Genomic DNA, 14,076 nt, shown 5'->3' on the forward strand with positions numbered 1-14,076 from the left:
GGCTAGCTTACATAGCAGAAGTCCGCTAGTTTTAAATGCTATAAAATGCAAACTTTTTTTTTTTTTTTTACACAATGCTCTTAAAAAATGGTTCGGGCACATATTCCCACAAAAAACGACTAAATATGCCCGTAAACTAAATTATTAATGCATAAAAAACATTAGCTGAAACAAAAACAGGGAGTAGTTGGATTCAGCCATGTGAAATAACGCAGACCAGAGGGCAATGTATCCACCCTAATCAATAAAACTAAATGCAAACACTTTGAAAATAAACCATTACAACGCCACTTTAATTAAACGAATACTCGAAGAAATAAAATATGATTTTTTTTTTTCTAATCGAATACTCGAGTTAATCGATTAATCGTTGCAGCACTAATTGAAAATATAGATTGTAACAAGCTATTGTGGCAAAAGCGTACAGGTTCAACACTTACAGCCAAGCAAAGGGTTGGGAAACTAAAGTGTCGGTTCACAAAATGTTACATGAAGAAATAAAAACAAAATATGTTCAATGCTCTTATTAGGGCTACTTAAAAAGAGGAAGCATTGCTTTATTGTTAGCACACTCAAAGAATGGACTGCGAACGAAGTCATGAAGTGAAATAACTTGAGGTCCGAATGAAACACTTGTACAGTGGTATGAAAAAGTATCTGAACCTTTTGGAATTTCTCACATTTGTGCGTAAAATCACCATCAAATGTGATCTGATCTTTGTCAAAATCACACAGATGAAAAAACTGCCGGCTTTGACTAAAACCTCACAAGCATTTATAGGTTTTCATATCTTATTGAGGATAGTATGCAATGACAGAAGGGGGAAAAAAGAGGTAAGTGAGCCATCACATTTAATATTTTGTTGCCCCTCATTTTGGCAGCAATAACTTTTCAACCAGACGCTTCCTGTAGCTGCAAATCGATCAGGACTAATCTTGGCCCATTCTTCTCTCCAAAACTGCTGTAGTTCAGTCAGTCCTCGGATGTCTGGCGCTAATCGCTGTCTTTAGGTCATGCACAGCATCTCAATGTTGTTCGAGTCTGGCCTTTGACTTGGCCACTCCAGAATGTGTATTTTCTTCTTCTGAAACCATACTGAAGTTGATTTACATCTATGTTTTGCATCATTGTCTTGTTGAAGCATCCATTCTCTTTTTAGCTTCAACTGTCTGATAGACGGCCTCAGGTTTTCCTGCAAAAATCCTGATAAACTTTAAAATTAATTCTTCAATTAATGATTGCAAGTTGTCCAGGCCCTGAGGGAGCAAAACAGCCCCAAATCATGATGCTCCCTCAACCATGCTTCATGGTGGGGATGAAGTGTTGATGTTGGTGAGCTTTTCCATTTTTCCTCCACACATGGCGTTGTGTGCTACTCCCAAACAGTTCAATTTTGGTTTCATCAGTCCACAACATATTTTGCCAAAACTTCTGTGGAGTGTCCAAGTGCCTTTTTACGAACATTAAACAAGCAACAATGTTTTTTGTTTAGACAGCAGTGGTTTCCTCTGTGGAGTCCTCCCATGAACACCATTCTTGGCCATAGTTTTACTTACAGTTTATGTGTGCACAGAGATAATGGACTGTGCCAGTGATTTCTGTAAGTCTTGAGGGTTCTTTTAACCTCTCTGGGTATTCTGGACTAAACTCTTCGCGCCATCTTTGGTGGATGGCCACTCCTTGGGAGAGAAGCAACAGTGCCAAACTCTCTCCATTTGTAGGCAACTTCTCTGACTGTCGATTGACGACTTATAGAGATGGTTTTGTATCCTTTTCCAGTTTTATAAAAATCAATAGTCCTTGATAGCAGGTCTTCAGACAGCTCTTTTGACCGAGCCATGATGCACATCCGGCAATGCTTCTTATCAAGACAATTCTTACCAGCTGTGTGTTTTATGGTGGGCAAGGCAGCTTTTTAAACCACTCATCAGTGATTGGGCACACACCTGACTTAATTTGTTTGGTAAAAATTGGTTTCAGTGTACCTTTAAGTCTCCTTAGGCAGAGGGTTCACTTACTTATTTTCCCCCTTCTGTCATTGTTTGCACGCTATCCTCATTAAAATATGAAAACCAATAAATGTTTGGGTGGTTTTAGTGACAGCAGACTGTTTTTTTCATCTGTGTGATTTTGACAAAGATCAGATCACCGTTGATGGTGATTGTATGCAGAAATGTAATTCCAAAAGGTTCAGATACTATTTAATACCACTGTGGATGTTAAAGACGTTATAGTGATGACATCCTTGTAAGATATAATATTGGATAACAGTAACTACAACTTTGATATCCAGTTTTACAAATGCCCTTGCTCCGACTAAGGCATTTAGGCAAGACGGCTCATTAGTTCGCCTCTGGCGTTAGCTAAATCTTATCATAAAACATGAAACAGTCCTTCTCAAAATACTGTCTTGCATTAGCTGTGTTGTACAAGGCAGTCTGAATGGAGACCGCTACTTTTAATGCTATGTCAAAATCATGTTTCTGTTCATTGTTGTCACTTATCTATCCCGAACCCCCAAAAAGCCTTTCATACATAAAAATAAAGGAAGATCATACATAAACAACAAATAGGCACCCTATCCTGACTCTTTCACATTTTATATTTTTGCAATCAGATTGAGATGATAACGCGCCACAATGCCACTTGAGTTTGGGCCGCCCATGTGGGATGTTGAAACACTCTCATTGGATCAGCATAATCTCGGTCAAATCAGCGCCAACGCCACCATCTGCATGTTATTTAATCCTGCTTGGCCCGGTGTTTAATATGCGGTGCTGCAAATGTATTATCTGTATGTTCAGATGACATCATTTAAACAGGTGATCTGTGATTACATCATTTCACCGTCAATCCATAGCATGCTTGTTTATTTTCTCCCTGCTGTGCTTGGAAAACTTTCACATATTATTATTTGCTTTATTTTATTTATATTTTTTTCCCCTGATGTAGTCTCTGCCACTTTTTCTTATTTTACATTTATTTCATTGGTTGTCATCCAGCCCAATGACAATAATTCAATTCCTGTTTCTTATTGTGGAATACATACATCATAACATATTGAATTGATTGAAAGACTTGAATCGAATCATAGCAGACTTACTGTCAGCAAATATCATCATGTTGTCCAAAGGATCAATATCATATTGTGTCATCGTGAAATTGGTGATTTACACCCCTAGTATATACTGAAGCAGGAGTTGATAAAGGCTATAATGCTACCCAAGGGGTTTGAAGTATTTTTTAAGATGCAGACTTTTGTCCATGAAAACATGCGAAGCAGTGAAAGTGAGCAAAATGTAGCGAGAAAGAAGTGAAGATTAAATGGACCGAATGTAACCCCCCCCCCCCCCCCCCCCATAACTATTTAATTCTTAACATTCTTTTTAGAGAAATTACAAAATAAAAGCAATTGAGTTATATTTGGTTTGAGATATGACCTTGGTCACGGAACGAATTAAAATTAATCTAATTCATTTTAATTTCATTTGAAACTTAGCCTACAGTACCGAGACTATACAGTACCCAGACTATGTGCCATACAATTGCACGAGTCACTATGAGCAGAGTCACAGGTACGTCCAGAGTCTTACCTGTTGTGATCAAGTCGAGTCGTGTCACGAGGTCGAGTAATGAGGTCTAGTCAAGTCACGAGGTCAAGTCAACTCGAGACACGAGGTCGGGTCGAGTCACGAGGTCTAAATCACGGGGTCGAGTTGAGTCATGAGGTCAGGTCTAGAGTCACAAGGTCTAGTCGAGTCACGAGGTCTAGTCTAATCACGAGGTTGAGTCACTAGGTCGAGTCATGAGGTTGAGTCACGAGGTTGAGTCACGAGGTCTAGTCGAGTCACGAGGTCTGGTCAAGTCACGAGGTCTGGTCAAGTCACGAGGTCGAGTCGAATTGAGACACGAGGTCGGGTCGAGTCACAAGGTCGAGTCACGAGGTCGAGTCGAGTCATGAGGTTGAAATCACGGGGTCGAGTCGAGTCACGAGGTTGAGTCAGGTCACGAGGTTGAGTCAAGTCACGAGGTTGAGTCGAGTCATGAGGTTGAGTCAAGTCATTTGGTCTAGTCAAGCCGAGTCACGGTCGAGTCACGAGGTCAAGTCTAGTCGAGTCACGAGGTCTAGTCGAATCGAGTTACAAGGTCGTCATGAAGTCTAATCGAGTCGAGTCATGAAGTCGAGTCAAGTCACGAGGTCGAGTCACGAGGTTGAGTCACCAGGTCAAGTCACGAGGTCGAGTCACGAGGTTGAGTCACCAGGTCAATTCACGAGGTCTGGTCGAGTCACGAGGTCGCGTGGAGTCACGAGGTATGGTCGAGTCACAAGGTCTGGTCGAGTCACGAGGTCTGGTCGAGTCGAGTCACGAGGTCGAGTCGAGTCACGAGGTACGGTCGGGTCGCGAGGTATGGTCGAGTCACGAGGTCTGGTCGAGTTGAGTCATGAGGTCTAGTCGAGTCGAGTCACAAGGTTGAGTCTAGTCACAAGGTCGAGTCTCGTTGAGTCACGAGGTCGATCAGTCACGAGGTCGAGTCTCGTCGAGTTGCAAGGTCGAATCACGGTCGAATCGAGTCACACGGTCGAGTCGAGTCACGAAGTCAACTTGAGTCTAGTCACGAGGTCGAGTTGAGTCACGAGGCCGAGTCGAGTCACGAGGTCAGTCAAAGGCTTCACCATTGTTCCCAGCCCACCCACAAAGCACTCATTTTTATCTTTGATGGAAACCTTACTGTGGTTCAATGTAAAGAAAAAGAAAAAAGTATACAGTATAGTCTGCAGGAAATTTGATAGTTGTTTTTATCGCCATAATGTTCCGTTAGGGCTTTGCTAGCACGGCCAGGGCGATCAAGTGGATCACTGACATTTGGCAACCAATTTATGATCCAAGTTTTTTTGAGTTGGCTTGTAGAGTCTCGAGTCATTGTCTCACGTATCAAGTTGAGTCGAGTCTTGAGTAATTGCCTCAGAAGTCTAGTCAGGTCCCGAGTTCTGACATCCCCAGCTCAAGCGAGTCAAATCTGAGTCTGCGTTTTTTTTAGTTGAGTTGCGAGGTTGCGACTCAAATCAGAGTCCCTGTGACCTGAGTCCTATTATCTGTTGTTTATGCAATATTTGCACAGTTAGATGATAGCATTTTTGCACTGTTACATCACTATCTATGCACAACCTGTCATTTGCACTATCCCATCAAGCCAGCTGTCTGCCTCCTTGTATGAGTACTGTAAATTGTCATACACACACTGTTGCGCTGTTATATTACAGCTACATCACTACTTGCTGCTTGTCACTTATTCCCAATCTGTGTACACTGTAACCTGTGTTTTTATATTAGCCTGATTGTACTTTTGCTTTTAAATTATATGGTGCACATTAGGAGTGGGAACCTCTTGATACCTCACGATACGATACGATTTGCGATACAAAGCTCACGATAACGATGATCTGACGATAAGGCGATACAACGATTATCGATACATTGGTCAGGAAATCATTCTAGGATAGTACAAACAACTAATAAACAGAAAAAAAGTTACTGCTGTGAATTAGAATGAGTTTATCACTAGTAGACGTCCAATCCATTTGAACTGGGAGGGTGGCAGCGAATGAACATTCGTTCATTCGCTGCCATCCCTCCCACTTCAAACGGATTGAACGTCTATGGCTGTCGGTGGCAGTCAATGCCAGGCAGTTAGGTAATTTTGGGCCATTTAAGGTCTCACTGGAACAGGTTCTTCAGGCAACAATCTTTGTAAATCTCACTGGGATGGCACCAAACAAAAGTTCCAGCATCATCACCTTGTCAAGAGTCAAGAATCTGCATTGGACAAGGAGTCAAGAATCTGCATTGGACAAGATGTCAAGAGCCAAGAATCTGCATTGGACAAGGTGATGATGCTGGAACTTTTGTTTGGTGCCATTCCAGTGAGATTTACAAAGATGGTTGCCTGAAGAAGACATCAAAATTCCCTCAGTCCTTGATGATGTAGGGCTGCATGTTAGGCAAAGGCACTGGGGAGATGGCTGTGGTTAAATCTTCAATAAATTTCAAGAGTTTACATTGGAATTTTAGACATTTTAGATTTCTTATCCCTTCAATTGAAAATGTCATTTTCCAAGATGACAATGCATCATACCACAGAGCTAAAACCGTTAAAGCAGTCCTTGGAGAAAGACTTATCCAGTCAATGTCATGGCCTACAAATAACCCAGATCCCAACCCTATTGATAACCTGTGGTGGAAACATGAACACCTTTTTGAACGACATCTCGATTCTTGGCTGGAGCATGTCGATAACCTTTTGGGATACAAAGTATCACGATATATCACCATTTCGATATTTTGTCACACCTCTAGCGCACATTGTGACTAAGCTTTAAAGAGCATACGACACGAGAAAAAAAGTCTTAAATGGCATTATTATGTGAATTAGAATCGTATTTTGAGACGATTTGACTATATACAATAATTTAGCAAAGCGCAGATGACGAGAAATTAGTCTTTTAATCTGCCGGTTAGCCACGCCTACCATTATAGGGCTTTAGCGTCCCCAACAAGTGGATGACATCAGCGGGAGACTGGGTTCATCCGTTTTACTATTCAGCCCATTGAGGGGGAATTATTCAGAACGAGGAAAATGTGACGAAGAGAGCCGCAAAATGTCATTGTTTCAGTCTCTCTACTCCAATAATTTTACAGGATATTTTTTTTATCGAAGTATTTTTCCCCAATAGCTATATAAATGGCTTGAGAAGGACCAGTCAGCCCGTCGAGGGGGAACTATTCACAACGAGGAAAACGTGATGAAGAGAGCTGCAAAATGTCATTATTTCTGTCTCTTTACTTCAATATTCTTTTTATCCAAGTATTTTCCCAAATTGCTAAATAAATGGCATGGTCATGACAAATAACAGTCTTGTGCTAAATGGAATATGAAAAATAAAAATGCATTTATTCAGGACGACATGGCAAAATTACTCCATAATGGTCAGAACTATCGACTTCACCTTTATTGTCGCACCTGCGAAACCATATTTTATGACACCTAAATCGGACATATGTCCATGTGTCATTTCCCTTCCCCGGCTTCGGAGAATGTAAAATAAACCAAAAGGCGTGACAACTAGCTGACATGCTAACCCGAACCGAGTGATGTTTCAAAGTCTTCGATTCGTAAAATCACACATAACTAGCCTGGATTATTTGACATGACGACTGTGTTGTCGATTGTCTTCGCGGACCAGCAAACCGCCCGGCAGAGAGTAATTTATAGCTAGTTCCCCGGAGGAGGGCGGCTGCAGTTGTTCTGCTGCTAACGTGCAACTAATGTGCATGAGGAGAGCTTTTTACATGCCCATCAATGATCAAACGTAAGTAGTCCTTTTTATTTAAAGAAAGTTTGTTGTGTTTACTTTGTAAACGCTGTATTAATATTTGACATAATACTAAACAAGATGTTTACTCACTTCCTCGTAAGTGCAATGCTCCCACTGTAGTCGAGCTTGTTTTGGCCAATATCCACGGTGAATGGGAACCTTTTGAAACTCCAAAAACGCGCATACGCCTCTCCCTCATACAGAATGATTTTTTTGCAGCCGTTTGGCTGGCGTGATGCGAAAAATAAACGTATTAATCCCCAAAATCATCTGAATCCTTCGTCCTCATACACAACAGTACGCTGTATAGTGAAGAGGATGCCTTCTACCGTACACGTCACAGCGCCCTCCTCCTCAATGCAAGACCGAAGCCGTAAGTCACTCATTTTCATGGAGCGGGATTCAAAAAACTAAATGAATATAGTAGGGCTGTCAAAATTATCGCGTTAACGCGCGGTAATTAATTTTTTAAATTAATCACGTTAAAATATTTGACGCAATTAACGCACATGTCCCGCTCAGAAAGTATTCTGCCTTTTGGGAAGTTTTACAGCAAAGCTTTTTATGCTGTCCAACAGCGAACTCTTGTGGTCGCTTTGCGACATGGTTTATTGTTTTCTTACCAGTTCATTATGGCTGCACGACGTCTCGGGCTGATAATGTTGTGCTTATATGATCCTTGGACAAGATTTGTCCGTAAGTATGGTTGTTGTAAAGAATGTACATATTATGTTAGTAAGCGAAATGTTATATTTTTTGTATGAGACGCTTTTTGTTTATGTTTAGTGAACCTGTATAGCGTGCTAAGCTAACGTTGATGCTAATGCAATGCTTGTGTACTTTTATTTTGTAGTTTTACGACGGTCTAAAGAGGACAATGGTTTGAGGCCATTTTATTAATAAATCAGATGAAAAAGGAAGAAGAATTATTAAGGCGTCGTTCACTAGCTGTCTAGCTTTGGAAAAAGACGCTTCGGAGTGAGGACAGCATAGACAGATTTAAATGACAGTAGAGTGAAATGCCCACTACAGTCCTTATGTACCGTATGTTGAATGTATATATCCATCTTGTGTCTTATCTTTCCATTCCAACAATTTGTTTTACAGAATATATTTATAATTTACAGAAAAATATGGCATATTTTATAGACGGTTTGAATTGCGATTAATTGCGATTAATTACGATTAATTTTTAGGCTGTAATTAACTCGATTAAAAATTTTAATCATTTGACAGCCCTAGAATATAGCGATTGCTTCCACACACATCCAAGCGGTCCATATCATTCAGGAGCATAAAATACATGCTTATTCGTGTGACATGCACTTTAAATCCCGTTGTACAGTGACAATAAGGGTTTTCTGTTTTATTCTACTTTATTCGATTCTAAACTTCTAAATTTGGATATTGCGACTTTTTATGACATCTGTTATGCTGTGAGATTTTTGCTCCTGCAAAATATGATCCTTGGCTAGATGAAAGTTTGTAAACAATAGCCTTGGGTATGTACTCTGATTAATATTTCAAATAACAAATTACTCTTCTATTTTTCTCCCTGGGGGAAACCCATTCATTTCTTACTACGACTTTAAAGAGTTGTTTTTGTTGTCATCCTGTGAAAAATGTCCTAATAATCCCCTTCGTTCAATACCATCATCCACTCTTATTTATCCCCTCTCCATCCTTGTCTGCCATGGTTTCCAGCGGATGAAACGGAACATGGTTTCTCATTATCAGTCGTGACTCCTCCCTCCCTCTTTGACTGCCGCTGTTCCTCCCCTCTCTCCCTTGTGTGTGTAAAGAGCTCGGCAGTAGTGTGCGTTAATCCCGGATTGCGCTGCCCTGCCGTCTGCATCCCGTCGTTGCTCTGCGAGCGTGGAATGGCTCCAGGACTCCTGTACTCACGCAGCGTTCCGGACAGTTTGGAAAGCGTGCAACTGCTTCTGCATTTTAGACTCTCTCTCAGAATTTAACAAGAGAGGACAGGAGAGATTAAAAAAAAAAAAAAAAAAAGAAAAGGAAAAAAAAAAAAAAGGGGGACGGAATCATGACATCGCAGCAGTGGGCGCCAGTGTGACTAAAAAGAGGCTACCTTGGATCACACTTTGCCATCTTGCCCTCTCTGGCACGTGAGGGATTAAACTTTTTCTTCTTGTCCGCTGATCTCCCGCTGGCACGAGTGTCGTCACTCGTGAGTGAGTGTGTGTGTGTGACATGGAGTCTCCCACCAAAGAAATCGAGGAGTTTGAAAGCACGGCCCTCAAGTACCTCCAGCCGGAACAAATTGAGAAAATTTGGCTCAGGCTCAGAGGACTGTGAGTATAGCCACTTTTACTCTTGTCAACAAGTGTGCGAGTGTGTGTCAGTGACGTATGAGTGATGCTAGACGGAGCTTACGAATCATAACAATTGAGATGAATAATGGAGTGTGTTTGGTGTGCTTCAGCAAAGGTAGACAGAAGGAAATATGGGGACTTTAGGAATAACCTCGGGGATGCTGAGAAGGTTGTTGATGCAAAAATCCCCAAACAAAGGGATTGCTTAAGAGGTGTAGATGTGTTTAAAGTATCTTAGCTGATACCCTCTTACTGTAAACCTTGAACAAAATGGCTACTCCAACATTCACTTTTACATCCAGGTAGTCCATGAGGTTACAAACGAGTTCCGTTCCTACGCTGACGACGTAACCCGAATTTCCTCATAAATCAGAATACACCCTTTAACTACCCCTAAATACCCCTATCTTTAAAAAATAACTAAACAAAAACATGTAATATTCGTCATATTAATAGAATAAAGTAAAAAAATAAGATACTGCACTTACCATCAATGCTGAGAGGTGGCTGGATGTGACACTATCTCCTTTCAGACATATGCTGAACTCCCGTTAATTCCCGGAATTTAAACAGGTAGCCCTTACAGCAGTACTTCTCAAATAGTGGGGCGCGCCCCCCCAGGGGGGCACAGAGTGATGCCAAGGGTGGCGCGTGTGACCTCGGGGAACATTCTTTTTTTTTCTTCTTTTTTTGCCGTACTAGAATAAAGTGTACTTGCACCAGGGGTCGTGTTAACCGAATATTTTCCGTCGTTGACCGGTTTTTTAAAACGGTGACGGAAAAAACTGAAGTCCATCCGTCATTTTGACAGGTTGCAATTCACACCCCAGACCACAGGGTGGCGATTGAGCATATTAATTAGCTATTGTCTCTCTTGATGCATGACGTCGTTGGCCTTACTCGGAAAAATGTCAAGGCAACTGAGCGTCCGAACTAAGGCTACGTTCATACTACAGGTCTTAATGCACGAATCCGATTTTTTCGTGTTTTTCCGACTCGAGTGAGGCATTAACTTGACGGTCTGAACGTGACAAGTCGCATAGAACGGGACCATTTCAAATCCGATCTGGGTCACTTTCGTATGTGGTCTAAATCCAATCTGGGCCACATTTTTCCAGACTGTCGCGGCGGTCTGTACTGTCCAGTCCCGCAAATCGGATTTAATGCAGCAATTACGTCATCAAAAAGCGAGAGACGGTACGGTAGCTACTGTAGCGATGCAGCAGTGCGTTATTAGCGCCTAGCTTGCCTTGAACACGGCTTTTTAGGAAGGGTTGGACTTGACAACGGTCATAAAAAAATAAAAATAGGTTTGAGGATAAGCCTGACAATGATCGGTTTTCTCTCTGCTCCATATAAACAATATTTCAACATTGCTTACACGGCCGAGAGTCGGGGCAAACTGCCCGTATGTGTGTGTGACATGCACGAACAGTGCGTGCATGCTATCGATCCATATACTTTGAATATAAGCCTAAACGGGGTTTATACAGTGCCTTGCAAAAGTATTCGGCCCCCTTGAACCTTGCAACCTTTCGCCACATTTCAGGCTTCAAACATAAAGATATGAAATTTCATTTTTTTGTCAAGAATCAACAACAAGTGGGACACAATCGTGAAGTGGAACAACATTTATTGGATAATTTAAACTTTTTTAACAAATAAAAAACTGAAAAGTGGGGCGTGCAATATTATTCGGCCCCTTTACTTTCAGTGCAGCAAACTCACTCCAGAAGTTCAGTGAGGATCTCTGAATGATCCAATATTGTCCTAAATGGCCGATGATGATAAATAGAATCCAAATGTGTGTAATCAAGTCTCCGTATAAATGCACCTGCTCTGTGATAGTCTCAGGGTTCTGTTTAAAGTGCAGAGAGCATTATGAAAACCAAGGAACACACCAGGCAGGTCCGAGATACTGTTGTGGAGAAGTTTAAAGCCGGATTTGGATACAAAAAGATTTCCCAAGCTTTAAACATCTCAAGGAGCACTGTGCAAGCCATCATATTGAAATGGAAGGAGCATCAGACCACTGCAAATCTACCAAGACCCGGCCGTCCTTCCAAACTTTCTTCTCAAACAAGGAGAAAACTGATCAGAGATGCAGCCAAGAGGCCCATGATCACTCTGGATGAACTGCAGAGATCTACTGCTGAGGTGGGAGAGTCTGTCCATAGGACAACAATCAGTCGTACACTGCACAAATCTGGCCTTTATGGAAGAGTGGCAAGAAGAAAGCCATTTCTCAAAGATATCCATAAAAAGTCTTGTTTAAAGTTTGCCACAAGCCACCTGGGAGACACGCCAAACATGTGGAAGAAGGTGCTCTGGTCAGATTATTGATGACAGGGAAGATTGTTAAAATTGACAGGAAGATGGATGCAGCCAAATACAGGAACATTCTGGAAGAAAACCTGTTGGTATCTGCACAAGACCTGAGACTGGGACGGAGATTTATCTTCCAACAGGACAATGATCCAAAACATAAAGCCAAATCTACAATGGAATGGTTCAAAAATAAACGTATCCAGGTGTTAGAATGGCCAAGTCAAAGTCCAGACCTGAATCCAATCGAGAATCTGTGGAAAGAGCTGAAGACTGCTGTTCACAAACACTCTCCATCCAACCTCACTGAGCTCGAGCTGTTTTGCAAGGAAGAATGGGCAAGAATGTCAGTCTCTCGATGTGCAAAACTGATAGAAATATACCCCCTAGCGACTTGCAGCTGTAATTGGAGCAAAAGGTGGCGCTACAAAGTATTAACGCAAGGGGGCCAAATAATATTGCACGCCCCACTTTTCAGTTTTTTATTTGTTAAAAAAGTTTAAAATTTTGTTCCACTTCACGATTGTGTCCCACTTGTTGTTGATTCTTGACAAAAAATTAAAATTTTATATCTTTATGTTTGAAGCCTGAAATGTGGCGAAAGGTTGCAAGGTTCAAGGGGGCCGAATACTTTTGCAAGGCACTGTATATGCATGTTATTTGTGTCCTCTTTTTAACAGCAACAAGCCTATGGCTACGTTTATACTACAGGTCTTAATGCACGAATCCGTTTTTTTGTCATATCTGCGCACTAATTCGCAGTCCGACATGCGCTGAGCAAGACGACCCGCATGCGTGGAACCATCAAAACAAATGACCATACGATCACACATGCTGGCTGTCATCCGTCATTCCAGGGAAATCATATTTTGCTTATTAAAAAGTGGACACAAATAACAGGCATGAATAATCCCTGTACAGGTTTATATTCAAAGTATATGGATCGATAGCATGCACGCACTGTTCGTGCATGTCACACACACATACGAGCAGTTTGCCCCGACTCTCGGCCGTGTAAGCAATGTTGAAATATTGCTTATATGGAGCAGAGAGAAAACCGATCATTCTCAGGCTTATGCTCAAACCCCTTTTTTTTTTTTTTTTTTAATGACTTGTCAAGTCCGACCCTTCCTAAAAAGCCGTGTTCAAGGCAAGCTAGGCGCTAATAACGCACAGCTGCTTGATGTGTGATGGCGTGGTGTGGATTCTCTGTTAAGCTTGTTCGGACAGAATATTAATTAAAGATGAATGAAAACTAAATACTATTGAATATGTCATTATTAACATTTTAAAAATTTAAGTGACGGGTAAAAATAGATTATGACCGGATTTTTATGACCCTGTGAGTCAAAACGACAGACAATGAAAAAGTCTAGCGCAACCTCTGACTTGCGCATCCACTCAGTGGGTGGCAGTGGCGCTCTCATTTTCAAAGTGCGCGCAGTATTTTTGAAGTAAGCAAGAGCACTCAGCACATGGAAGAGACTCACGAAGAGCTGGAGACCTGTGCGCCGTTTTCGAAAGCCGTTTTCCGGCCGGACTCACGCAGTGACCCACTGTCTTCTCCGGTTCTCACGTGTCCGCCCGAGAAGTGCCATTTTCAGCTTGGGATCGTCACGACGACCGCCCTCACCTACGGTTCTCCCTCGGCCGCCGAGAGTGCGCTTTTTTCAGGCTGTTTGCCTTTTGGCTTTGACATTTAATACAGTGCTAGACGAGGAAAGACCACTGTTTACTGTGTCTAAAAATGATTATAGCGGACAGCCGGAAGCCAAATCAATTAAGACGGCACTTAAAGACATTAGACCCCAATCTCATTGATAAACCGCTTGGTTGTTTTTCAGCGAAAACGTGCCGAATATTGCCAACAATCGTCCCGCTTTGTCAGTGTTATATCAGTAAACCAGAGAGCACTGTTAGCATGCTCAGTGCAAAATAACCCCACACCATTGCAAACTGGAGGTGATTCTGGGAGCAGCGAAAATAAAAACTGTCCTTCTGTCCAAAGACATTTTTTTTCTTCTTCTATTCAGTTTTGT

General features: G+C 41.7%; 1 protein-coding gene across 3 annotated transcripts in view; it reads left to right on the plus strand.

Moving 5' to 3' along the window:
* Positions 1 to 14,076, plus strand: part of LOC130929512 (dual specificity calcium/calmodulin-dependent 3',5'-cyclic nucleotide phosphodiesterase 1C) — a 306,205-nt gene that overhangs the window by 108,036 nt on the left and 184,093 nt on the right. Inside the window, exon 1 of one of the 3 annotated variants that reach the window (XM_057856688.1) lies at positions 8,786 to 9,691. The exons of the other annotated variants lie outside the window; for them this stretch is intronic. Within the exon in view, the coding sequence (XP_057712671.1) occupies positions 9,591 to 9,691 (101 nt within the window). The 5' untranslated portion in view covers positions 8,786 to 9,590. Of the gene's footprint in view, positions 1 to 8,785; positions 9,692 to 14,076 lie in introns of those variants that run through there. 3 annotated transcript variants of the gene reach the window in all.

The sequence above is a fragment of the Corythoichthys intestinalis genome, chromosome 14, assembly GCF_030265065.1.
Source record: "Corythoichthys intestinalis isolate RoL2023-P3 chromosome 14, ASM3026506v1, whole genome shotgun sequence".
Lineage (NCBI taxonomy): Eukaryota > Metazoa > Chordata > Actinopteri > Syngnathiformes > Syngnathidae > Corythoichthys > Corythoichthys intestinalis.